This window comes from Bombus bifarius, unplaced genomic scaffold (genome assembly GCF_011952205.1).
Source record: "Bombus bifarius isolate JDL3187 unplaced genomic scaffold, Bbif_JDL3187 scf7180000009200, whole genome shotgun sequence".
NCBI lineage: Eukaryota > Metazoa > Arthropoda > Insecta > Hymenoptera > Apidae > Bombus > Bombus bifarius.
The window spans coordinates 5,258,177-5,285,728 of NW_022884965.1; the positions used below are offsets into that span (position 1 = coordinate 5,258,177).

General features: G+C 37.3%; 2 protein-coding genes and 1 long non-coding RNA gene across 18 annotated transcripts in view; 2 read left to right on the forward strand and 1 right to left on the reverse strand.

Annotated features, from left to right (window-relative positions):
• Positions 1–2,976, forward strand: part of LOC117214204 (cAMP-specific 3',5'-cyclic phosphodiesterase-like) — a 349,894-nt gene extending 346,918 nt beyond the window's left edge. For all 13 annotated transcript variants that reach the window (XM_033460100.1, XM_033460101.1, XM_033460097.1 and 10 more), the window contains one exon: positions 154–2,976. In XM_033460100.1, coding sequence (XP_033315991.1) covers positions 154–207 — 54 coding nt within the window. In that variant the 3' untranslated portion in view covers positions 208–2,976. The remainder of the gene's footprint in view (positions 1–153) is intronic.
• Positions 2,977–4,358: 1,382 nt separating this feature from the next.
• Positions 4,359–26,047, forward strand: LOC117214213. Its single transcript, XR_004488809.1, has 3 exons — positions 4,359–4,435; positions 7,675–7,684; positions 26,036–26,047. It is a non-coding gene; the product is annotated as an uncharacterized LOC117214213 (long non-coding RNA).
• LOC117214206 overlaps positions 8,887–27,552 on the reverse strand; it is a 311,214-nt gene continuing 292,548 nt past the window's right edge. For 3 of the 4 annotated variants that reach the window (XM_033460104.1, XM_033460106.1, XM_033460107.1), the window contains 4 exons: positions 20,740–20,885; positions 18,358–18,615; positions 11,747–11,950; positions 10,380–10,489 (listed from right to left, as the gene is read on the reverse strand). In XM_033460104.1, coding sequence (XP_033315995.1) covers positions 10,380–10,489; positions 11,747–11,950; positions 18,358–18,615; positions 20,740–20,885 — 718 coding nt within the window. Of the gene's footprint in view, positions 10,490–11,746; positions 11,951–18,357; positions 18,616–20,739; positions 20,886–27,552 lie in introns of all 4 variants that reach the window. The other variant, XM_033460105.1, reaches the window with a different exon arrangement.

The window sequence follows — 27,552 nt, forward strand, 5'->3', positions numbered from 1 at the left end:
TCTTGATATATAGATAGACTCTGTACTCTCTTGGTAGAAAGACTAGACTCTGTAGACTTGTTGATCGTGGTTTTTAAATTTTCTTGGGATTTTTAATTTATGCAGCTAACAAAACCTCATGAAACTTATCCAATCAACTTATTGATTCTTCAGGTGACACTGGAAGAGGACTATACCATTGACACGGAGGAGACCGCTGGAATGTGACTGAGATTCGCGGGTATTTGCAAGAAGCTCCACGAGAAGGTGCAGCAGACCTGGTGGCGCGTGCGTCAGTAATCATTAGCTCGCTGCCACTGACTAAATGTCTATGTGTCTATCTATATTCCTTTTTGGCCAAGCTCCACTCCCCGGAACAGTGGAAGAAACCTTGTCTCAACAGGAGAGACAGGACAAAGAGAAAAGGAAAGAGTGAGAGAAAGAAAAACGATTAACTGGAAAAGGAACGTCTAGTCGCCGCTAGTTCAGACCTCGACAAATAAACACGGGGTCTTTCTTGACGTGTCAGAAGAGAACAAAGATCAGCCAGGAAAGAAATTTGGAAGATGGAGGACAACCCACATTGACGCAATCGTTTTGCTCAGACGCTGACGCGTCTCAGCTATGGGCAACGGTCCTAAATCGCTTCGTCTCGACTAGTTCGAGACGCGACGACAGCGTCCACGATGGACCATCCTCGATAGAAAGACAGAGAGGAGCATCGTCGTCGTTACCATTGTCGCTTTTCTCCCTTCCCATAGTCGTCGTTCGATCGGCCCCAGATTGGCGCGTCTCTGGCTCGAATATGGAGGGCACGAATCTCTTCACCAAGTACCTGTACATTACCCAGGTGAACCGATCACGGTAAAGACTATCACCGTGTCTTTATTAGGTTCCCTTTATTATCGTAATATATAGAACGAGAACGTGAAAAACGACGCGACTCGAGAAAACGCAGGAATATCTCATCTCGCCTCAGTGGTAGGATCCTATCTTGACATATCAATTACACGGTACAAGCGGCTCAGGTCGCGATATTCCAACGATCCGGAGGATCTTCTACGCAGCCAGCTGATCCTCGATTGGTTATTGAAGAAATTGAATGTCTATGTTGGACCGTTTATTCCGATTTCGGCCAAATTGGCTATGTGGCTGCGTTAGAGACCAGATTGGATAATTTTACAAAAGAATTAAAGTTGGATGGTTAAAAAGTTTGAAAAAGAGAAGGTATAGCGATCAACAGAGAGGGTCAGGGGCATACACACGTACCTACACAGAAGACACGCGATCGTTTTTAACCAAAGAGTATTGTTAGTCACTTCGTCGTTTCAGAAACGAACTCTTTTTCTTCATTCAGGATAAATAAGAAAAAATGAATTATAAATCGTGAACAAACAGCGAGACATCATCGCGCGTTCTAGCTTGTAGCGATGGTAGATTACTTAGGGGACTCAGCGAGGTGGAGAATTAAATTAGTTAGAACTTTGCAACTCGATGTGTTTACGAAACCGAGACTAAGAATAAAAAAAAAAAAAAAGAAAAATAGAAAAGGTATTAAAAAAAATAATAATAATAAATGGAGATAAAATGAAATAACGAAGTACTCTCTCGCTTGGATGTCTGTGAATCGCTCAAACTCAAGGATCCATGCTCGATCTCAAGTCGATGGCGTCTCGATGGTCGAGCGTCGATCCTCTTCGCTCTCTTTCTCGAAGCATCGCAATCTTTCATCGAAATTCAACTGGTATATGTACACAGACATATATATATAAAAGTATATATACATATATTTTTTTGTAAAAAAACCTTTTTGGGGCTTGTGTTTTCTACGATGCATTTATTTTCTCCTTTTTGATATATGCCTAACTGAATAAAGAAAAAAAATTTATCGTGTCAATAAAACGACGAGGAAATCAACCGTGATAATGTTTTCACGTATTCGACTTTCTGACGAGAAAAAAGCGGCCGCACGGGCAAAGAAAAATGGCCGACACGCGTCAATTGCTCGAGAAAGAAGCGAATACTTGTATCTGTGTCCGTAGGCAGTGAATCTAGTGAGTGTTTTTGGTGCTGTGCACCAAGCTTAGATCATTAAGAGTAATTTACGTAAGGCTACGAGTACACGACTAGATATTAAGCTGAGGAATTAATGTATAAACGAAAAGAGTGGAAACAAAAAAAAAAAAACGTAAATGTTCTTTAGGACGTAAGCGAACCAAGTAACTAATGATAATTAAATATTTAACAACGAGAAGAAGACGATGAGAATTAATCGAAATAAAAAAAAAAAAAAAAGAATTGACATGACGCTGTTCCATTTTGGGATCCCTCCGACAATGTTCCGCTCGAAAGACGATAAACAGATTTTGGACACGACGAAGATCGTGAGATTCGAGTGAGAACGACCGATCGAACGACGGGAAAAAATAATTACAAAATACCTACGCGTATAATTTTTTGCCGATTTCCGATTTTCTCCGTTTGCCTTGTGGTGACCTTGATATGTAACATATAGATTTAATTCCATGGTTTTCTCTAGAATTGTTGTACATATTTTTTCCTTTCTTTTTTCATGGGTTCTGCGACGAACCAAAGATAACATTGCCCTATAGTAAGCTCCCTCTCGTGACTAATGACGAATGTTTTTGTAACGTGGAATACAAGCGACAACCGCGTTCACGATGATATTTTCTTCATCGAATGAATATGTGTGCTTGTTATTGTGTATTTAACGATTTTACCGACCCACAATGGTGATGACGATGACTATTATTGTATCATGCGGCATGGTCACGATGATGAAACGTTGAATGATCGCGAGAGATAAAATAGGGGTAGCAAAAATGAATTAGAAAGGAAAAAAAAGATGGCAAAAAAATTTATGAAATAAGAACTAAATACTATGTGTTTGATTGCTGGACAGTTAAATGAACATGTATTTATCGGTGTAATCCTCGTATAAGATATATGTGTAATAAAACATATTTATTGTCGGAATTTGTTGTTTGCCTTTTTTATTATCCTCCACATTTTTATTTTGTTTGATTTATTTTATTTTAAAGAATCTTTTGGGAAGCAAAAGGTTTGAGATATTCGTTGCATAACTTTTTTAACACTGCATCGGCAATATCTCTACTTATCCGTGAAAATACATATACTGATAAATTACTATAGAACACGTACCTATTAGTATGTAAATTAGGGTAAGGTATAAATGAAACCATCAGCCTGTCGCTTAATTATTTGTAAATATATTATTAAGTAACATCTATAATATAGTAATGAAAAACCATTTACATTAATAAGTATCGTCGTAATAGTTCATGTATGTGAGTGTCAATGTGTCAATGTATAATTTCTGCATCTTCCATTCATCGATCCAATAGGCGACACGCCATTGGTCGCGCAAAGAGTCACATGGCTTTCACCATAAAGCGGGACATTTCGAAACTCGAAATTCGAAAGGTCGTAAAATTCTCATTTTCGAGAATACAGAGCGCACAAAACGATCTATACGTCATCTCATTTCATTCTCATTTCATTTTTATTACACGTTTCGGAAAGTTCAGTTGAGGGTGAAATCCACCCCTTTCCACGCCTAACCTCTAACATCATGGTTCGAGATAAAGCTGATATCTCTATTTCTTTTTCATTTTTTTCGCATTTTTTCTTTTTTTTTTCGTTCGGTAAAAAAATGTATCAGGCTTCCTTTACACGTGGCTATCCTTAACCTAGCGTGGTTAATACGGGTATATCGAGATGGTTGCCGTCTCGATCGAGATCTCGAAACTCAAATTCCCCCTATTCAAATTGATTTCCATGAATTTTAGGTTCTCCTTCGCCTCTTCGAAGAGTTTCGTCGATTTGTCTTTTCTTTTTCTTTTTATGTGTTTTAATCGTTCGAAGATTGGATTTAGAATTATTTCTCAAAAGTCGCAATTGACTTTAAACTTGTTTGTAAAGATCGACGAAGTAAAAATGAAGGCGTAATTTGCTATACATGATAGATTTAAAGGAAATTTGTTTTGAAATTCATTTGAATTCATTTTAAATTCATTTGACTAGAGGAGTGTTTGTAATGACTGAGTGTAGTCACTGCAGCGACTACAGTTGTCACCACACTATACTATATAATAACCATAGGAGTCACAATAATTACTATAGTACAGTGCAGATTACATGTAGTGACTATAGGCAGTGGTTTATAGTCACAAGCTACTATTTACCTCTTATATCGAATGTGCTGTGATTTGAATGAATTTCGAATTTTCTCGACCGAGAGTTGCTGAGGGTTTCTTCTCCGATTCATTCAATTTACAAAATTGAAATTACCATGTAAATTACTAAGACTAGAGACGGTAGTAGTCGTTGTGTTTCGTTCTACAGGCAGTAACGTGTGCGCGCGACGAGGGTAGGGAACGAATCGCTTCAATTTAGTGCATTTTCCTTATTTTTTGTTTTTAATTAACTTTTACGCTTTGGTGATAGGGGAAGATTTTTTTAACTCTAAAAAAAGAAATTCATTTTTTTGGCAGTAGCTAGTAATATTATCGAATCTCTTCGTTATCGAAGAAATTTAACAAAGTTTCATCGAAACTTGAAGAAATATGAATTTCTTTTGTTGCATGGTGCATCGTGAACATTTTAACGTGCGCAATTAAACGTTTGGTTATTTTGCACGAAATATGTTTCGTGAATTTTATGAAATAAAGTATGGGAGATGTTAAAATTTGTTAATCAAGGGATATTATTTCCTTAAGTTTAAATATTTAGAATCGACGATATCTTTCCTTTTTTAAATTGTTCAATCTTTGATCCTATCACCTTGAAAATTGTCCGGATCGTGTTCGTTCGCTTTCGAAATCGCGTTTCCCACTACGCACCTCCGCGAGTACCTGTCTTTCGAATCTTCGTTACGATATAAACATTATTTTACATCATCGAAGGAACGCGGGTACATTCCCATAGTATTCGCCTCGGAACAGAAGCATTATTTCATCGAACGTGCCTCTCTCTGTCACCTAGAAACCATTTCTCATACTCGATGCAATTTTAAATACGTCGAGAAATATGATATCTAAACGATATTCACAAAAGATTGAATTATTTCTATCTAGTTAAAAATTGGATATGAATTATCGAAGTAAGGAACTAAATTTTCTGGAGACTTGCTTTAAATTGTTTCGAGAACGTTATTAAACAATAATTTTTGTATTACAAAGTGTGGACTCTAATTAGAATTGTTTAATTAATTCGCCTTGAGATTTTTACGTACGAAACGATGTTTCGTTAAAATTTATTTCGGTTTAAAGCAAGCTCACAATGACTACGAAAAAATTTCATTTCTTAATAGTCACTACAGTCAACTTCACATTCGACAGAAAAGATCATCCACTGCCAGCTTTCACTCGATAAAAAAAAAAAAAGAAAAGAAAAGCGACGACAGATTGAGAAAAGTTCGTTCTTCGATGAAACACGAGGAGGCCCAACGAGTCAGCACTCGTAGGCTATTTTTTTAATAACTTCACAACAATAAAAACATAGTATATATATAATATATTCTTCCATATTTATATTTATATTTTTATATTTATATTTATAATATAATTTATATTTAAATATTTTTTTTCTTGTATATAACTATTTAACCCTCGATATAAATACCCTGAAATCTACACTCTCTCATTCTATATAAAACCGAATTCTTCACAAATCCATCCAATTGTTCCTTTTTCTCTCTCCGTCACCACATTTTTCTTCGCTTCATATTTTTCTTGCGGAAAAACGTTCTTTTCCCCTTTCCTAATTTCTTCAATGTTGCCACTTCTCATTTTTATTTTCCGTTCCTTCTACGTGAAAAATCGTTAAACCTACTATTTACAGGAAAACTCGTCCCTTTCTTTTCATCGTTTTCCCTTTTTCTTTCTCGCGAAGAAATAAAAGACTGGAACTGTGTTTCTCTGACGACTGGGAGGATAAAAAATGGCGGAACAAGCCGCGTTTTGATTTTTTTTTCTAGCTAGAAATATGGGATGATGCTTGACCTATCGGTTCGCCGAGCTTTTAATCGATTTTCAGAGTTTCGAGTGCCTTATACGCAGTGACAGCGATCCGGCATTGTTTGCTGTAATTATTGAGACATTTCGATGCTTCTGTGTCTAAATATTATGATATATGTGGAAACCTAAAATGTGTAAGCCTCCAATTTTATTCGGAATTGTAGAAGAAGATATAACTTTATTCAGTTCCGGATTTTATTTAAAATCGTATAAAAGATTTATTAATAATTATAAGATTAGTAATTTATCAATAATTAAAGCTTGTTATTCTTGTCGTCTACCATCTTGAAATTGACTAGAGTAGTTAAACAAAAGTAAAATGATTCATATAGAACAAAGTTTCAAGTTATTATAAATTATATTAAATTCGTAACTATACGAAGCTTATTTTATTCAAGATATACTATACGAATCCTTAAGTTCGTAAATATAGTCTAGGTAAGCCTTAGGTTATGTCTAAGACTAATTAAAATTAAGTTCGAGTAAAATGAAGCTTGAATCAGAGATTAGAACTAAGCTAACAAATTAGGTATATTCTACGGTTCGATTAATAATAGTAATTAACACAGGTAATCATAAATTAATTTTTAATTGCATACATAAGATCAGTTGAACTTTGGTTCAAGAATTTCCCAATAATAAACTTAATTTCATTTAAATCGACCAAAACTAATCGGTTCTAAAAAGATAAGTAAACCACAACAAATTTTTCAAACACAGTTAAACGGCACTATATCACAAAACTCGATCGTCAAATGTATCACAAAATTTTATAGACCTTTCATGCGCTCTTAGATACTATAAAGACGAATTTATAAAAACTTTCACAGTTCTTAATAGAACCATACAATCCTTATGATAATTATATATATTATATATATATATATATATTAATTAATATTATATAACACAGTATACAGTGAATTAGACATAACAAAGACATCAAAAAGCATCGAGATGCCTCGATTAGTATAAAACCTGTACGCCTAGACACTGGCAACCCGCTCTACTCGCTTGTTTCCATTCATTCGGAGGAAGTCCTCCCTTTCTTTCTCTTTTCTTCTATCTACCTAATAGTTTACAAGTTTATAGCCAACATCGAATTGTCCTCGAGTATTTATATATTTATATATATATGTATACATAACGTATGTATAATATTTATAATATTTATATCCCGTATTTATATCTGTATTTATAGTATGTATATCCAACTATCCAAGTATGTATAGGGAATCGACTAAATTTACGCGATCATAGTACTGCCCCTTATCTCTTTCCTTCGTTCGCATAGTTATTGGCAGGCCCTTATTTAAAATAGCTCCAGGTGAAAAATATCTGTACTTTGTCGAGATTTTGGATCTTTGCGTATTAGATTTGTTTCATTCCAATGTTTTTAAAGTTGCTTCAGTATCGGTGTCGTTCCGTTTGTTTCGTCTACTTGGTTTCATAGGTTAGGAAGTTGATGAGATAATTGATTATCTAACGCTACCTAGCAGCTTCTCCGAGTTCCTTGTTCGAATTCTCTCGATTTATCGATATGTCGTGGTTCTCTTAATAATCCCTTGTCCGTGACCGAGTCAATCCTTTTATTGCTCTGGAGTTTACGTTTTTTTTTTTTTTTTTAATTATCGAGTATTTTCTTTGTGATCTTTGGCTTTAATATTTGTGATTTTAATATTTGAACGTTTTGCAAGTTATTAATTTTTTCTAAGGATTAAACATTTTCAGGTCTTCGTTTCATAATTTTTCATAGTTTTTTTTATTTTTTCCAATATTTTCCAATATTTGAGTATCTTCGTTCTTCCCATATGACAAATTATACATGTAAAGGACGAGGAAAAATTTTCTTTCGTTGTTTCTCTTTATAACTCATAAACATCGTTGATTCGATAAAAAGTATCAAATATGTGACTTATAAGAAAAAAATTAATCAGTTCCAAAGCAAAAAATGGACTGAATAGTCACTGTACCGTAACCTTTCCTTCACTCAGTGTCATATGATCTCTGTTGCCAAGTCAATCCTTGTCATCGACTCTTAAATTCACGATCTCCACTTTACATTGCATAAAATACAATGGTTTCGCAATTTTCATTATTTCTATTGATCGGATTATGTATATAGATTCAGTATTAAATCTAACTTAAATCTAACGCAAATTAAATTTAATACTTGAACAGAAACTTACATAAATATATATATAACTGATTAAATTATAACATAAATCTCCTTAAATTTAAACGTCCTGTATCAGTATCTAAAGAAATTAATTCTAGATTAAAAATCAAAATAAATATATTCGTTAAATCTATTTTAATCATAAATGAAATCACAAAATCCATTCAATCCATTCAAACTCGCTTTCGTTTTAAGAGTCGACCAAGGGTAGAAATTCGTAAACCAGAGGATCACGTAAATCGGATCAGATCGGATCAGGAAAAATTCCCACAGTCCGCCTGTATTCTCCTCGTAACAGTGTTACATTAGCTTTCGGAGTGTCTTACGATCCAAAGTCGCCTAATCACCCATATATTAGGGGTAATTCACGAGTGAAAGCCGAGGGGTGGCAAGAACTGAAAGAAAACCACGCGAAAGAAGCCACAGAAGAAGAGAGAAGTCCACATTTACACCTTCGTTCTAGCTCTCACGACGACACAATAATCGTAATAATGGCAGTAATAATAATAATAATCGTTCTGAGCCATTGGTACTCGTGGCGCAGCGAAAAACCTGTTTCTTCGCTATTTTCCTTTCTCTTCGTTATTTTGAAATTTCTACACTCGTACACACGCATACATATCCACGCATACGTCAGAAAAATTTTCTTTCTTTCTTTCTCTCTCTCTCTCTCTCTCTCTCTCTCTTTTCGCTCGAGTGCAGTGGAACTTTAATTAAAACGCGTACGATTACAGCTGAAACGTTCCTGTTCCGAGCAAATACACGTTTTCTGTTCGACCTGGAGAACAGCACGCACCACTTCGAACATGGCGGACACGTCCTGGACCTAAATAAGTGTCATAAGTTTCTCGTTCTCTCTCACACTCGCTTCTTTCTGTTTTCTCTCGTTTCTTTTTTTTTTTTTTGTTTTTCTCTTTTTTATTTTCTCAGATCTTCGTTTTGCTATCTGGTTCTTTCTCACTCACAAACACGTGGGCTAGTATCACCACTCAGAACGCACACAATATTGGCCCCAGCACCCTTTAGTTCTCGTTTTTTTTTCGATTATTTTAGCGGTTAGGATTTTTGCAATTCTTTTTTGTCCTTTTTTCGGCGTTTTTGCCGTTCGTGCTTTTTTTTAAAATTGGATTCGCGTGATGCGTTGCACGTTGCATTCGGCCAGGGAGGTTCCTAATTAGCGAGGTTAATTGCGGGAATCGGGTTGCTTGGGAAATTTAGCAATCGAGAATTTTGGAGTTCGAAAGTTTTGCGTGTATTTCGATATTGCTAGAGAAATCGAAAAATCGATCGGAGTGAAATATTTGGAAAAATTTGAAAAAATTGAAGTACATTGAAATTCGAATATTATGTAGTTTAAAAAAGAAATTATACTAGTGGACAATAATTAATAATTTTACCCATCTACGGATAGGAAAATAATCTAGAAAAAACACGCTTAACAACATTTCCACTAATCGACGAATAAGAGAACGTAGATAGTCCAGTCCTAGAGAAACAAAAGAAGAAAAGTTTAAAAAAGAGAAGCAAGACAGAAATTCGGTCAAAGGCAATTGCTCTGAAAACCTCCCAAGATCCCATCACCCAATTCGGCCATATAAAGAAAACATGTTCGTTTGCAGAAGGGTTCAGTTCTCCCTGACTCTTAAAAGAAGACAATACTTTCCGAAGCAACTACTCCAATAAAACCGAAGCTTCCTTAAGTGAATTTTATATACATGTACACATATCTGTATGTACATCGAAGGTTTGATCCAAGGATCCGCCATGTTCCAAGCAACGACTAGGTTCTCTAACAAGCTTCTTTTTCTCTCCTCTCCTATCTCATTTTTTCTGTCGCGCCCTCTTCTCTGCACGACTCGCACCCACGGACACTTACACGCTATTTACGCTTGATCATTTAGGTTACTTTCTCCCGACACGCATTCCGTGTTCATTCCTTCGTTCGTAAATCGTTCCGCTTAATATATATATATATACTTTGTATTTATATATATATATTTTTTTACTTTGTATTTATATATTTATATTTATATTTATATATATAGAGATTTTTTTTCTTTTTGTTGTTGTTGTTTGTAGTTGCTGTACCGACGACTCGAGTTTTGTGTAGTAGGTTGGTACTACACAGCCGTCACGTGGCCTAGTTCCTTCACTCAGTGGTATCACCTCGCGATGTATCTGCCGAACAAGGTGCCCAGTACTGCCAGGATGTAAACCGAGGCGGAAATCCGGAAGGTCCACGACGTGGCCGTCGAGATGTCGCCGCATTGCGCTGGAAAAATTTGTTTTTGGTTAGTTTCGGTTGGTACTGATGCGCAGAGAGCGGAATTGGAACGATTAAATATGGAATATTTTTGGTTCGAGCTTCAGAGAAATTTTAGGCTTTTCAATTTTTCAAGCTATTTACATAGTTAACAATTTTTTTTTTATTTTTCGATGATTCAACTGATACGGTTTCTGTTTCAATTTGTACAGTTTTTAAATATTGAAATTTTTCAGCATTTTTTATTATTTAATGTTTCAACTAGAAATCTTTTTTTAATCTTCTAATTTTTCTATCGCTTGATTTATTGAAGTCAATTGCCGATTTTCCCGATTCCAAAACATTCCAATTCTCTTACAATCATATTTCTAACTTTCTAATTTTTCAACCTAACAATTTTTTATCTTTCTGTGTCCCTTTTAATTTTTTAGTTTCAAAATTTTTCAATAATCAAATCTCTACCTGCCAATCTTATCATTCTGTCGAACAATTAATTTCCCCTAGAAATCCCTAATTCCCCAGAATCTCTACCTCCTCATCAATACCGTTTCAATTGAATCCAATTTGAAAGATAAAGTGAATCAACTGTTTAATTAGCACGCAGAGTGACTGGGCGATTCGGACAATACCATCAGTGTCATAGTTCAGACGCGATAATCAGGAACGTCGCTGACAATGCTCACTGTACGACGTGAGGTTGACCTGCCACGACACTGCACGACCATGAGAGGTCCTCGGACAGGAAACAAGATGAACCCGTCACTGAATGTTCGCAACTTCCAGTCGCCATGACAGATATTCAATTTCCTTATTTCCCGATCTTTCAATTTTTTCCAATTTCCCAATACGTTTCGAATTTATATTTTTTTTTTTAGTACTTATGACGCATTTAACTTTCTGTAGTTTTCAAAATCTTTATAATTTTTCAAATTTCCGATTTCCAAATTGCTTAATTTTTCGTATTTATAACTTCCTAAGTTCCGAAGCTTCCAATTTTCTAATTTTCCAGGTTTCCAATGTTTCATACATTTAATTTCCCAATTTTCCAAGTTAACAACTTTCTAACGTCTTAGTTTCCCGATTTTTCGTACTTCGAGTCTACTAACTTTCCGAGATTACAATTTTTCAAGTTCTTCGTTATTTACGTATTAAATTTCCTAATTTCACATGTTCCTGCCTTGCTAATTTCCTTGAAGCTACCATATACTTGATGTCCTAATGGAAATTTGCGACGTGATAATAAGGAACATGGGTGATAATGCTTACCATACGACGTGAGGTTGACCTGCCATGAAACTACATGACGATGAGAAGCCCTCGGACAGGAAGCAAGATGGCCCGTCACCGAGAGCTCGCGACTTCCTGTCGCCGCTGCAGAAGCACTGTAAACGAGACAGTATCTTCCTTTCTCGGTGCTCGCCACCAAATAGGCTGTGTCGTTCTCGATCCAAGTTCCATGGCACGAATATTCTGAAACAATCCATTTCTCACTCACATACTACTTGTTATCACTGTATAGATAATTCAAATTGAGATGATTAATTCCAAAAATTATTTCAAATATTAATCGAGAATATTCTATAGGTAACATTAACTTCGTTGGAGACTACTTAATTCCTTTTTATTTATAAATTGGATATTTTATCATTTTTAAATCTTCAGTTGAAATTGGGCAGCTAGTTCATTGACACAGTTATTTACCACGTATATCAGAATATTATTTAATTGTATACCGAGAATGAAATAGGCTTCTTTAATATTCAATGTTCAACTGTGAATAATAATTAACGTTAGAGTCACTGGGAAATAAAAACTTTGCAAATTTAAAATTCTACTCGTAGAGTCTGTACGCCCTACTGGCGTATATAGAGATTAATTTGTTATAAAATTTCAAGCTAGATTAGAGTTTAATCTAGGCAATAATAAATAGTAATATAATATCTAGAAATCCTATTAAACGTATAAAACTGCAAACCATTTGAACCGCAACATCAAACCACAAAGACATCATTATTGGCTGCATGAATCCCTCCGTCAAGGAAACACGCTGTACCATAATATTTAATTATGCTTGGAGCAATCGAAGAACAGGACAAAACGAAGAAAGTGGAATATAAAAAACGATCGAGCGAATGGTTATAGCATGGAAATATTACGTCAGCCGGTAATGTGACCTCATTATCGAGAATCGAAGTATAAAAGCACGATTTCCGAGTAGTTTATCGGTTTCGAACTGTTAAAGGAGAGTAAGAGGGAAAGAAAGGATTCTAGTAGCAACGGAGGAACGTTTATCGTTCTAACGAAAGTACTGAATGGGTAATCACCCATGCAACGATTTTAAGTGTTCGATTTCGTTCACCTTAAGGGTCGTTTCACGACCGAGTTACAAGCTCGACTAAACGGGCAGCGAGGGAAGGTGGAATGAGCGGAGGAAGGTGAAAGGGGAAAGGTAAAAATGGGAGCGATTGAAACGAGCCACCGTAAAAGAAGGAGCAGGTTTAACGTTCGTGAAAAGGGAATTAAATTATCCACGACGACTAACGCTGGCTAAGACCGTTCAATTATGATCAACTATGCGCAATTAGAATTCCTTCGATTATTAAATTTTTACGGTACTCCAGCCTCTATATTCGCTCAGGCAGGCATGGTGGCCCTAACAAATTGTATATTTCCTCATGTTTAATAGCGACCGATTATTTTTCGAATGGGTTAAAGACACACTTGCTATGAATCGTTTAATAATTGTTATGGGAAATTGATTATCGATAATTATTTTAATATAATCCATTCTTATTTTTATCTGAAATTCAAGATATTATGTTTCGTGAGGTTTAACGATAGGCGGTGGTTTTCTGAATTGGTTGAGGATAAATTCTATGTTGAGTAGCCTCATAATTGCAATAGATAATTGGTTACTGATAGATAATGGTTTGACATCGATCCACCAATAAAATTTTAATATGGTTTACTGGCTTAATAAGCTCATTCTCTTCTCACTACATCTTCAAGGATATTACAGAAATTGTTTAAAAATTGTAAAAGTACACGTATTTGAATATTTTCAATAAAAAGTTATAAAGAAATATGATAAGTAAGATACTTCTTGATTACATAAATAAATGTTACATAAAAATGCCAACACTCGATGTATTGTTACAAGAAAACAGGATTGAACTTATTATGCAACTTAATATTTTTCAATGACTAAAACTCTTGAAATATTTTTCTATCGCGTAACAATACAGATATATTTCTAGAAATTGACAAAGTATCTAAAATTGTTTCATACGACTTGGAATTAACTTGGACGTGTTCAAGGCTGAATCGTTTCGAAGTAATCCTTGAAAAATGGTCCTTGAATGTAGGATGTTCGACAGGGAGACGCGGCTTTTAGAGAAGAGAAAAGGTCGAGTTTCTCTGTGTGTTTGGAGTTTTCGAGGAAGGCGCGAACGGGGACGAAATAAACGAAAGCCGTAAATCGCTTCGACACGTCGATATCTGGCGTGTTGTCTCGGCCCGATACCTTATCGAGGCTGCAAGATAGAAAGATGAGAATTTACAGCGTCCGCGCGACAGTTCGCGTCGGCTGAAGACGGAAATAAACAACGGGAAAATTCAGCGACAGAAAGAACCTACGCCTTTCACCAAATATGCTTTCAAAAGGGATAAAAATCGGAGACGTCAGTCTCCGTGCCCATCTCTGATCCGCAAATGCCGATAAATTCTCTGTTCGATTGCTTCTTTGCATTTAAACGACGTTCAAAAATTGTTTCTCCTGCTCCTTTTTCTTAAGAACAAATATCGCACAGAGCATACAATCTTCCAGCATGAGAATTTGTGAAGAATAAAAGATGTAAAATGACAATCAAATATGTTTAGAATGTTAAGTAGTCTTGAGGAAAGATTTTGAAAAAGTTGCATTGAATTTTTAGTCACGTTACGTCTTATTTCATTTATTCTTAGAACAGCACGTAATTTCACTTAATATTGTACGTTTTTAAATGTACTAAAATATTTCTGGAAAAAGTTACGATGTAAGTTGTGATGAAGCTTGTTAAACAGTGTACAATTTTCCTCTTCAATTTTCTTCTTCATTTGGTGCCAAATTACCGTATAATTTATCCTAGCCATTGGAATCAACTCCTATTATTTACTGAAATATTTCATTTCAAACTTAAACACACCAACAAATTATGTTTTCTTTAATTTATACAATGAATATATCCTTACACAACTGACATTATTCTTTTCCAAAATATTTGATAATCTTAGTGAAGATTCTAGAAAATAATCCACCAAAACCAAGGTTCCTTATCTAAAGAAATTCTATCGTATTCCCTGGCTCTATCTTTCTTCAGAATCCTGGAATTTTCTCTGAAAAGTATCCTGGAGAGATAGAGTATAACGCGTTCTTGAAAACGTACTTTGTTTGAAGTCGATAGCTCAATTCGTTCCCGAGATACAAGGCTTGAAAGTTCGAGCGCTTAAAATAGAAGATGGCGGCGCCTGGTAGCTTTGGTGATTCACTTCATTCCGAGCAACTGCATACCTTGATGCTAGGAATGATAAAAAACATTGCTGACTCAATGTCTCTCACTGACCAGACCACGCGTGGTGGGAAAGGGATAGGTCAGTGGCCGAGTGTGATAAAGATGGAGATAGCGAAATATTAAAAAATTACTCTTCTATTTACACGATGATATCTCAGAAACGGAGCGTCGTATCGACACGATTCAAAAAGCATTTCAAAGGGAAGACCTTACCGCTTCTGAAGATATTAATTAAAATCTGCAGGGACGATGTGGATTCGTGTCACAGAGCAAAGAAAACTGCAATCTTTTAATCTCACTTTAGAGCTCTGGGTTTATGCTAATTTGACTTGGAGTGAATGTTATTGCTTTCAGATGATTAATATGCTGGTATAGCATTTAAATGAGTACAATAACGAGTAATATTAACTTCCATATCTCTGTTAAACATGACAATAAATTATTAGGTAATAAATTATCTATTGTAAGACAGAAATGAATTGCGACCTTTTTCCACGATTATGTGGTAACAAATAACGAGTAAATGATTCTAACGAAAAGTGTAGCAGTAGTAAACAATGTATAATTTAATTTTGTAAAATTGCAATTCCTAACCTCTATTTTTAAAGTACATGTAAGAAAAACTTGTTAGTATCACTTTCTGAACTTTCACAGATGATTAAATCTCAAGTATTTCGCTTCATCCTAACTTCCCCTACTTCATCTTTTTACCTCTGCTTCAATAATCACACTGCTGCCGAACTTCCCATCGATAGTATACACCAGACGGATTGACTCTCTACACCACAGTTCTCTAATTGCGAAACTAGCACATTACAAGCTAGAGCTGATCTCCCAAGTTTCTGAAAGCTAAACTAAAACCTAATCGAACTCGGATCCGTTTCTACTCGCAAGAATATCAATCTTCGACCTGAAAATGTATCTTCCACTAGACAAACTCGCAAAGAAGATCAAAGATTACGATCGAAAGATATTACAGATATTAGGTTCGCATCGTGATTCTTAATCGACAAAAACACGACGATTCATGAAAGGAAGAGAGAGTTGCAGTGACGTTTCGGTATCAGGAATTATTTTAGCATGGAGCAGAGCGTTGACATAACCGAGGATTTAGGCGGTCGAGCCTCGTATCTTACGACTGTCGACAAGGGGATTGCGTTCCAGGCTGCAGCACCACCCCTCTGTAGACGCGGAACGCGAATTGGTCATTAAGACTTCGTACAAACAGCGATCTTAGCTCCCAGACCCAGAGAGAACATCTCGAAACGTCTCCAGCCAGGCTCCTGGTAACGATCGTTAATTACATCCATTTCCAACGTAGTATTTGTCCGTGTTGGGATTAGAATCTTGTCAAGATTCGCTGTTTAGAATGTTTTATTTGGTTATGGTGTGATAGTTGAGATCTGGAAACTTATGTTTTGTATCGTATATTTACAATAACCAATTAAAACCCAATTAAAAGGAATCAAAATCACTATGATAAAATAGAACCAATCTGAGAACGTTATCAGATGAAATCCAATTATTCAGTCAAGTTGTGATCTACTGTATAACTCTTCTCTAACATAATATTTTATGTAGAGAACTTTCAGTCTATCTAAACAACTCCTACTGTTTCATTTAACATTTCATGAATAGAAATCTTCCTGCAACCTAACATTACCACAACAGTGGTATTACATCTGTTTCATCCATTGTGCTACTCCAAAGGTAGCAATTAGTTAGGGAATTTTAGATGTCCCTAAACAATCCTTCAAGAACTAGCCCCAAGACCTGCTTCTCTCAATATAACTGTTCAAAGTAACTCACGAGCCCTTCCCCTTACATGTCATCAAATAACAGATCCCACAATAATCTCCTATTCCCTACCTCAAACCCTCAGAAGCCCCTAATCTCGAAATTCATTAATTCGATAAAATCAGACCATTATTGTTCGAAGCAGGCAGTGACAGGTTCTCTCCGCAGCTATTCCTGAACGGTCGGTTCTATTTCAAACTCCATTTATTATTCCTAACCTCAAACTCTCAAAAGCCCTTAACCTCAAAATTCATTGGTTCGATAGAATCAGTCTATTATCGCTCGAGCCAAGCAACGACAAGCTTTCTCCGCGACTATTCCTGAAAAGTCGTGCAACCAGTCGGCCCTATCTCTAGCCCAGCCCAGCCAGAGCCCCGGAAGCCTCGAAGCTTGGCGCTGCATCTGTCTTTCAACGCGAGCGGATCCGCGCGCACAGGCACGCGCCATAAACACGTACAGCCGAATAAAGCTACAAACTTTGCACATAAGCAAGCGTGGAGTCACGGCAACCGTCACGCCGCTGACTTCTCCGCAAACTAACTATCGCCACTTGCGATAACTTCACTCCTTCGAAGGGCGAAGAAGGGACGGAAGAGGCTCGAGGTAAATGGGGAAGCGACGAAGACGCGTCTCTTCACGATGGGGGGATAACTCGACCCTGGTGCGGGTAATCCGATAAGATGTTCCTGTTGAAGCTGCTTCCATCCTACGAGGATTCACTCGACCCCCCATGGCGATGCTCCCTGCGAGCACAGTCGATTCTCCAGTGCGAGATACAGGTAAGACGGATGTCAATAGAGACGTGGGTGCCTGTAAGAGCTGTTTCTTCCGTAGTTTTTGAAGAAAGAGAAGTTGCTGACTCCCTGATACATCTTTCGAGAACATTGTAACAAGCAGACTGCGAATTACGGTCACGCCAAAATGTGCAGGACGCACATGATATGGGAAAGTATATAGAACATCCAGAATATTGAACTCTTTATGACATTGAGTCGATGAATCAATTTTTTGTTCAAGATCTAGTTTTTTAATTATATCTGTGAGAATATGAATTTGCACATGTTCTGCTCGTAATCTAGCGTCTAGAAAGTATTTAGAATGTACGCGTATAAATGATTTTGAGTTTTGTGGTTGCGTGTTGGAATTTTTGACTGGAACCAAGCGTGACTTAAACTGAATCCAAATTTAAGCTGAACCGAATCTAAAATGGAACCCAAATCTAGTTCAAACATAACATAAATTGAACCCAAAGTTAATCCAAACATAACCTAAATTGAACCCAGGGCTAATCCAAACATTACATAAATTGAATCCAAACTTAATTCAAATCTGGCATAAACTGAATCAAAATCTAACTTAATCTTTATTAAACGAACTGAAGATCAACCAGAAGATCACTAGAAATTCGCGAAGAGCAGAAAGATCAATAGAAACTCAACGGTCGTCGAAAATAAATTTTCTTTACAAAAGCGTCTTTACAAAACAGCAAATTTTTCTTCTAAGAGAGAAAATTATAGCAAGAGATCTTACCTGGTGGTGTTTCGTCGTTGCACGATGTAGCAAACTCCATACGATCCGGTGTCTTGCAACCGATATCTAGTCGATAGCGACACCGTCCTGGATAAGGTGTCGACGTGACCCTGACATCTTGAACCTCAGCAGCGTTGACCATTGGTTCACCATCCACGCCCAATATGTCCTCCGCTTTGTCGCCATTGTGATTGTGTAGCACAGACACAATTTTGTAGCGGCCAAGGTTGGGGCACTGCTTGGTAATTGGGTCTGGTGCTGGAAAAAATTTATCGATTTCAATTTGCTGCTACTTGGAGCTGCCATTTCTGTTTGTTACGTTGACTGATTTATCTTACTGACCTGTTACTCAACTGAACAACATACGCAAATTGTTCCAATCAATTTTACTCTACTCGCTATTCTCATAGCTGGCATTTATGTTTGCCAGATTGACTAGAGTACATGAACCGGGTTCATTTACTTTAGTCGAGGTTAGATTATGTCGAGGAAAATATTGTGTTTACAATGGCAGAAATATTTGGCCACCTGACTTGGAAAACAAGTTGACGTATAGAAACTGATTCATTCATTTCCGGCGGAATCAGCCAAGATAGTTCCTAAAATCGTCTCCGTGTAGAAGAATGGGGACGTAGACGCAAACATCGTCGAGACGAAAACGCGGTTGGCACAAGGAGGAAGTTGCGAACGACGGCAGCTTAACAATCGATTCGCCAGCGACTCCTTTACGATCGTGCAAAAGGATCATATGCCGAATCCGTCGTAAACTCAACCCTCGACGGAAGGCAGCACAGTTTCTGTTTAAGCCGATTACGCGATTCTATAACACTGACGAAGACAGGGGTCGTTCCCAAGGACGCGGAATTTATCGTGACGCCATTCAACCCATGTCTAGACCTTCGCCCGAAATTACACCTCCATCGTGTTTACCTTCGTTTGTCCTCCGAATTTTACACACCACTCTTATTAAGTCTGATTTATTTATTGTTCGAATGGAAAATTAGAAATTGTAGCTAGGGAATTTCGGATCTATTTAGACAAGCTTTCGCGTTTCATCTAAAATTTCATTCGTATCAACTTTTCTATAATTCAATACGAGAAAAGTATTAACTTTTTTTTGTATTCGCATCGTCTATTGTTTTAAACCAAAGTTGTTAGCAATTAGGCACAGGGAATTTCATTACGCTTGGCTAGAGTCAGATTTTGTCGAAAATTTCAAACGCGTCTAATTGAAATACGCTTAGGTTACGAATGAAAATTCCCAATTTTACGATAACAATAAAATGGAAATTTTCAAATGTAAATAACAGGAACAATAAATACATTTACCACGTATTAAATCAAATTCCCCGATATTGCAAAACCTCAATAAAACAACAATAAAAAATGGGAAAATAGCAAATTTGTCTTTCTTTGTAAAACCGAGCGCTTATTTAGCAATTTCAGTAGAAGAGGGACATTTATCCTGGCCGGAAACGTGGCCAGCCATTGTTAAGACGTTATTTATCGATACACGTGTAAAGGATAGGAGGGGAATAGCACGAATTCTCGCGATATAATTTCATCGTGTTTCAAGAGTGCTCCATTGGGAATGCGATATCTTCCCGCGTTTACTGTCATATTTTATATCCTTTCTAGTTCCCTTTTGTTTCTATTCCCCTCCTCCCCCTTTTTGTCTATCCTCTATACCTCTTTTTTTTTTATTTTGTCTTTTGTTTTATTATTTTTTCTCTGGCAAGTTTCGACAGTGAAATATCACTTTTAATTCTAGCAGTCGGCATTTTTATTTTTCAAGCTCAGCAAAACGAGAAACTGCGACCGTGAGCAACGCGTTTTCCCGTTTCCCAAGTCGCAGCCGTAATTAATATCCTGTTCGATCTGTCAATTAGGAGAAACTAGGCTCTCGCCGATAAATAGAAATTTCGATTTCTCGGAAAAAATCAACAGGTCTGTCTTTTTCCAAAAAAAGTGTAAAAAATTCGAGGAGAACTTTCACGTTGATGAATGAACGAATGTTAACGAACGTTTCCTCTGTACTACATAATCGTTGGAAACTTTTTGAGTACTTTCCAATAAAAAGTCATCCGACCTCTATCGAGGTTTGAAATGCTTGAAATATTTGATTAGAAGAAGGTTTAAAAAATTAAGTCCAGATAATAATCGTATAATATAAATTTCCAAAATTTCTTCAGGGTTTTTGAATTACTGTCGCTGGCAAAGACTCGTACCAAGAAAATGATAACAAACAGAAGAACAATTCTAATTATACAGAAACTTATTTGTAAAGAAAGTGTCGAAAATAGCGGCAGTCAACGCGAGTAAACGTCGGGGGGGGGGGCGTTCACACGGCTGAGTGTTAATAAATGATCGTAATTGACTTACTAATGAACGTCGTGTACGGCGTCGAGTGGGAGTTGAACGTACTCGAGTTGCACACGTCGTCGGGCTGCTGGCTCCATTCCGACAGTTGCAATTCTATTATGTGGCTATCCCTTCTGTGAAACATCAGGCACACATAGCCGTTCGTGCTGTAAAAGAAAGAAATCTTTGGTCAGTATGACAGGAATATACATTACGATGTATCATTACATTAATTAATATTATAATATAATACAACTATAACATGACTAATACACTCCTGACGGTATAACAGTAATATACTATTATCAAAATATGGAAAGAAACAGATTTTTCTGCGGATGCAATTTTTTTAATGAACAATGCATCGTGTCCATTTAGCGGGATTTTAAATTTTTTCATTTGAAAAATGATTAAAAAAAAAAAATTATTCTCAAAAGCATACGGAATATAAAATTAGAAATCCAGAATTGTACTTTGCCTAATAACTACCTAACAACTTATCTTGAATACAATTTTCCTGTCCTAATAACTTAACTAGAATCTTCCTGCTGGCTAAAGCAACCCCTATTCAAACTAGGGGGGGGGGGGAACGCAGGTGAAATTTACCAACTCGCAGGAGGAAATTAAAAAAAGGGAAACTGGAAACAAAGCTCGAGTACCAGTGGCGCGCACAATATCGCCGTAATAAAATTACAAGTTAATATAACCCTGGAGGCCACGAATCTGTAAATAGCGGGGGGTTGGGGTTGTTCCATGAAAACGAGACACGTATAATAATCGAGCCAGTAAGCCGTAAAAGCCGGCGGTGGACGACAACGGGGGGAGAAATCGGTGGTGGGGATGAAGAGAGGAAAGAAGCGAATGGGCCAGAGGTGGAAAACAGGGGTAAAGGATCTTAAATCTCAGGCTACTTCCGTGGTCGGGCCAGGATTAAGATTTTATTTTATCAGGACGTTTCTTAACGGGGTTGCGTTAACTTTAAGCGTAATCCCTTTACGGCTCGGTCCCCTCTTTTACGACGAAACGGTGAAATCTGTACTTGCAGCGAGTTCATAACGCGAGACATGCGTTTGGTTCTGCTCCTGTTTATTCTGCGACTTTGTCTAGATGCGAAGAGGTTAAGATTGGCGGTGCAGAAGCTTGGAAATGATTAACCCCTTAACCTACGATTTACGTTTGAGAATTTTGGGCCGAAAACGTAAACAAGCTATTACATATTATATTATATATTATATTTGGCCCGAACATCGTACTACGGGATATGCCCGTAGTTGTAGGTTAAGGGGTTTAAAGGATCAAATTGAATTATTTAATATTACATATGTTATAATATATTACATATGTTGTAACGTATTATAAAGTCCAGAGAGATTATTCAAAGACGAGCCTTATTATAAGCAACTTCATCGTTAAACCAACTTAAAACCTTGATTAATGTAAGCTGACCTTACATCAATTAAAGAATTAACAAATTTCCATAAATAAGCCATTTTGATAAAAGCAATCTACCAAAAATCCGGCCTTTAGCCATATTTCCCGCGGCTACAACTACAAATACAAAACTACGAATTCCTTCAGCTCTATTTCTCGAAACTCTGCAAACCTGGCAAAGTTCATCCGCGCAGTACCCAAAGAGTATTCTCTTTCAGTTGTTTTATTCAAAGCTTCATCAAACGCGTTCACTTTGTTACAGAGGCGAAGAGGAGGGCGTTAGGTACTCTCGGCTTGCGAGTAACTGCATTTTCCTTACGACCGGCAGCACCATGAAAACGGACATAAAGTGGCGCGTATCGGTATCCAGTAGCTCATGAAACTGGTGGCTCGCGATCGAGAACACGTCCCGGATTTTCGGCTTTATATCCCCGACTTCGTTCCTACGGCCGTGTTCCCGTGGATTATTGTCATGGCGACAGATCGCCTTCCGGTTCGTCCACTATACTTCCGTGCGTATGTTAGGAAAACGGGTTTCGGATGATGATCGCGGTCCATTGATTTCTTCTCACCTTTTATTGAGTTTCGCTCGTTGAGTAGCAGCCAGGGGAATACGGAATTGGCGAATCGCTCTTCGAGAGCTGTTTCACCAATGCGATATTGGTGACGGGTTTTCGGTTTCTTTTTATGGCTCGATAACCTAGATTCGCGTAGGATTATTCCCGGGAATAAATTCCATTTATGAGTTTTCCTACGAAATTGTTCTAAATATTTGATATCGGATAAAAATTGCGTCGCTGGTCAGAACTTGACGTTGATGTTTCTTCTATATGAAATATTAAATATCTCTAAGCGTCGATAGAAAATTTCAATTTTTTGATAATATACTGCATAGAAAAACTAGGTTGTTTTAAATTTGATCGTGAGGTAACTCCTTTTTAATAAAATTACATTATATATGAAATACAATTTGATGTAAATTTCGTAGCTTATAAATTTGTTTTCTACTGATTTAATTCACGTTATTATTAATATTAATTTTTATCGTAGAATATATCGATATATCGAAAGATATTCATAATTTTTAGTACGCAATCATTAAAATAGACGATTTCTTTAAGAATTCGCTTGGAATAAAGCGTAAACACGAAGAAGTGGAGGTCGCTGGAAGAAAAGTCAATTTAATTAATCGAGTTGCCAAGACGGCCATTTACATTCTAGCTTCCTAGAGTGTATCTAGGTAAGTCTCGAACGGTGTTACCACTCCCCAGGGTGCAATGGCGGCTTCTTACGGGCTTGTGTACATTTTCAAGCCTCTCCTCGAGTAGCAAGCACGAGTGTAACGGGATATAATCCCGTTTTCGCTACCTTTCGTGACTACACTTTGCGCTTTTCGCCTCCTGAAGCCTCCAATATTACCGGATTTCTAAAATTTGCGCGAATCATCGGCAGCCATATTGATATTAACTGTTCCAACATTCAATTTTGAGGTTATCTTCGACGAAGAAATTTTTTCTACGCGAATTCAGTGAATAGAGAACATGGAATAATTATTTTGGAACGTTTTAATCAGTTAAGTCAGTCGATTAAAGTAATTTAAAATAATTCGGAAGAAGAAAGGAGGAAATTACTTTCGACGAGATTTTTCTGGGAATCTCGAGCACGCTCATTAATAATACTTTGCTTTAATTAATTAATTCGGTTATTTCGAGTAGCTCGCGTTAACAACGAAGTTTCAACCACCGGAAATTACAATCCACAAACTCCCCCGGTGACTTCATCCCTTATTCGACTCGGTAATCAAACTTGGCTTGCAGGTTAAAAAATTCAAGGCAAATTACCGGAGAAAGGTAAAAAATCTCCAGGAAGGAGAAAGGAATTTGAACCGTTGAAAGACTCGAATCTGCGATCTCAAAATTCGTGTCGGGATTTTTATTTGCCTTCGAATTTCTTAAAAGAAATATTTTATCTTCAAACTTTCCTTAAATGTCGCTATGTACATCGATCGAACGGTGGAATAGAAATCTTTAAAGAAGCATATGAACATTGGAAAACTCGAAATTACAACCCTCCGAACTCGCATCCAATCTTTATTTACCTTCGAATGTCTGGGAAAAAGGATTCGAAAATTAGTACCGTGATAAAACGCGAATAAACCGCACGAGTAAAATTTCTTCCCCTTGATAACGCTCTTTCGAACAAGCAATTCCCATAAAGAAACCACTCCCGATCGTAGCAACAACGATTCCAATAATTTTTTTTTTCGCTCGCGGGAGCCTCGTAAAAACGGAGGTAAAAATGGTGGGCGAATTCAATCGAAAAACGTCAGCCAAAAATGAAATAAAATTCCCTCTCCCTTGCCCTACCCCAGTCACATATTGTCGTCGTTCCGGCGGGCCTTAAGGAGGTTACCAGATGCAGAAAATCGTCCACGGCTCTTTTCCCGTGGCATCTCCAGTTTCCAATCTAATTTATGTCTGGTCGTTAGACGATTCAATGAAAGGAGCACGCTTATGCGGCCAATTTGACGTGCACCCTTTCCACCTGAGGGCCTTCCACCCTTCTGCAACTCATCGTTCCATCTGTTTTCCTCTCCTCTGGTCTCGTATTCCCTCCAGATGCTCCTCTTCGCCAAGTTCTTCCATTTTCTCCGCTCTCTTTTCCTCTCGTAGTTCTCTTTTTAATTGGAGATTTTATTGTTCAGTGTTGGTATATGGATTTTGGTGGTTCTTTTAGGTTAGGTTTTATTTCAGGTTAAATTATTTCATTCCTTTTTAGTTGGCGGATTTGTTAGGTTAGGATTATTTTATAGGTCGTTTTATTGGATTACCGAAGATTACTTTTCGAGGGGCAAAGTTCCTTACTCAAGTTTATACCTCGTTCAGGCAAAATTCGATATCTCTTATATTTGATATTTGTGGGTCTGATGTAATTAATATTTCGTATTTTACATTCGATATTCGATTATTTGATAGATTTAATATTCGTTGTTTCTTACATTCGGTATTCGTTACGTGACAAATTTGATATTCGTTACTATTCATCAGCTCATCGCGTAATATTTAGTTAGTACGATATCCATCAAAAAGAAAAGATTCACGCACCTCCATAACAAGAGCAATTTACGTATCCTTATATCTCTTCTTATTCTCCATTCTGTACCTTCATTTCCCATCATCGACGTTCACCCCACTAACCCTACGAATGCCTTTCTTCTGGCCGTAGCTAACTATTTTCGTGACGAAGATGCATCAAACAGCGTGCTCCGTGGAGCGTGGCTCACGCGATATCCGGCAGATACTGCGGCCGCAAACGCAGCCGCAGGCTCGCTGATCGCAACCCTCCACGCAGTAATATCGAAACAAACGAGTCCAGGACAGGGAAGACCGTGGAAGATAAGCTGGATTCGGCATGAGACGACTATGGTTCGGTTATCGTTGAGTTACCGACAGTTATTATATCATGTTACTTCTTGTGAATTAGGATGGGGACTAATTGGGGACGTCGAAAGCAGTTAAAAGGATGCTCTTTCGCATTTTCATTTTGAGGAGATTTTAATTTTAAAAGGGAAACTACCGTTTTGGTAGTAACAACAGGTGCTCATTTTTTGGGCAGATTACGCCCATTATACAGGGCGTTTCATAGCACGTGAACAATTTCTATGAAGGTAAGCCGTCGCAGATCATTGTAACACGAATGTGGCTATAGCTTTGGAACATGGTCAAATAGGAATCTTTTTCATCGTTTTAGTATCCCGTGCCCGATCCTCAAATAGGTCCTACATTTTATAAAACACCTTGTACAAAAAGTAGAAACGTGGACCGTCCGCTTATCAACTTTCTTACAATTTCATATAGTCTATAGGAATAAGTATACATTGTTACAGTTTAATTAAACAAACCATGAAATATATATCTGTTATTTCTTAGAAAAACATACATATCCAGCTTTTCTGAACCATCCTGTAGGATACTAAGAAACGAATAATCCAACCAACGAAACTTCCCAATTGTATAAAATAAATCAAACTCTACGATCACTATTCGTAACAATACCTAAACGAGTTCCTTATCCACTATTCTTCTACATTACACTACAGTAATATTCCTTTTTTTCTCCTCACGATATCACCGCACTGGCCACGTTTCTGTTTCGACAGGCAGCCGCGCCATAAATTCCCGTTTAAGCTCGCCCAGGAAAGCATCGTTGGGAACGCGGCTTGTTAAATCACGGAGGACGGGCCGCGCGTCGTGGCATCGCGATGCATTTTCAGGCCAGGCTCAGAAACTAATTGTAAACAGCGAAATAAATCTCGCGAAGGGGGTGGCACGCGCAAAAACTAGCCGCCCCGAGACGGAATAATGATAACAAACAACGGCTACGAGGAAGAGATTAGAGAAGCTGGTGCCGCGTAAATATGCCCCGGAGAGATTTATGAAAAATAATATTGGCTAGCGATCGGCTTCAGGCTCTGTGAACCACCTGAAAGAGCGCGCAAGATCCCATTTCCTGTAATTCGATTATTCCTGATTTAGGAGAGTTTACTTGTCTCGCTTTAAGCATGATAAAGCCTTACACGATAATTAATTACGAAGTGCATAATTTGAAAAGTATCGCGTTTGGTTCATTTTCATCGAGTGAAATTGAATGAAATGTATTTTTGGATCCTGCTATAGTAATTCCATTATTTTTGGTTCGGTAGAATATTTCTTGTGTTACGCTACATTGAAGTTACAGAGAACTGTAACATTTTATTTCGAAAACATTTTCGAATCCTTATCTGATATGCAACAAGTGTACCTACAGACTGCCCAAAATCTCTCCAACGAACTTCAACTTTGACAAAATCTGCTGTGCGTACACCTATAGGTCCTTTCAGAACTTATCCATCAAACTTCAATAACCTATCGAGAAAAGCTGCATGTACTCCCATGATAAAAATATTCAAATATTACTATGTTACGCAAAACCCATATACTTGGATGAACTCAAGGATACTTCCCGGGTAATAACCTAACCTCAAAAGCAACAAGTGTACCTACAGGTTGTCTCAAAACTTTCCCCTCAAATTTCCACCAAATACACGAAAAGATTCCATAAAATCTTGTCACCGTAACTCCATAAATTGAGAAACCAATTTCTATAATTTATTCACAAACGCAACAAGTGTACCTACAGGTTGTTCCAAAAGCATCCAAAGTTATCGCAACCCAAAAATCGGTGCAAAAAGACCTGTAGGCAAGGAGCTATAAACTGAAGGACGTGAACGGAGCCATACATCGCCGGTAAACGGCACGTTCGACGATGATTTCAGCACAGGAACCTGTGCAGCGTGGCCTCGCTTCCGGTCGCTAGATCACCGGTCAACGAGCAATTTTCCGGTCGATTGACCACCGAAACGTC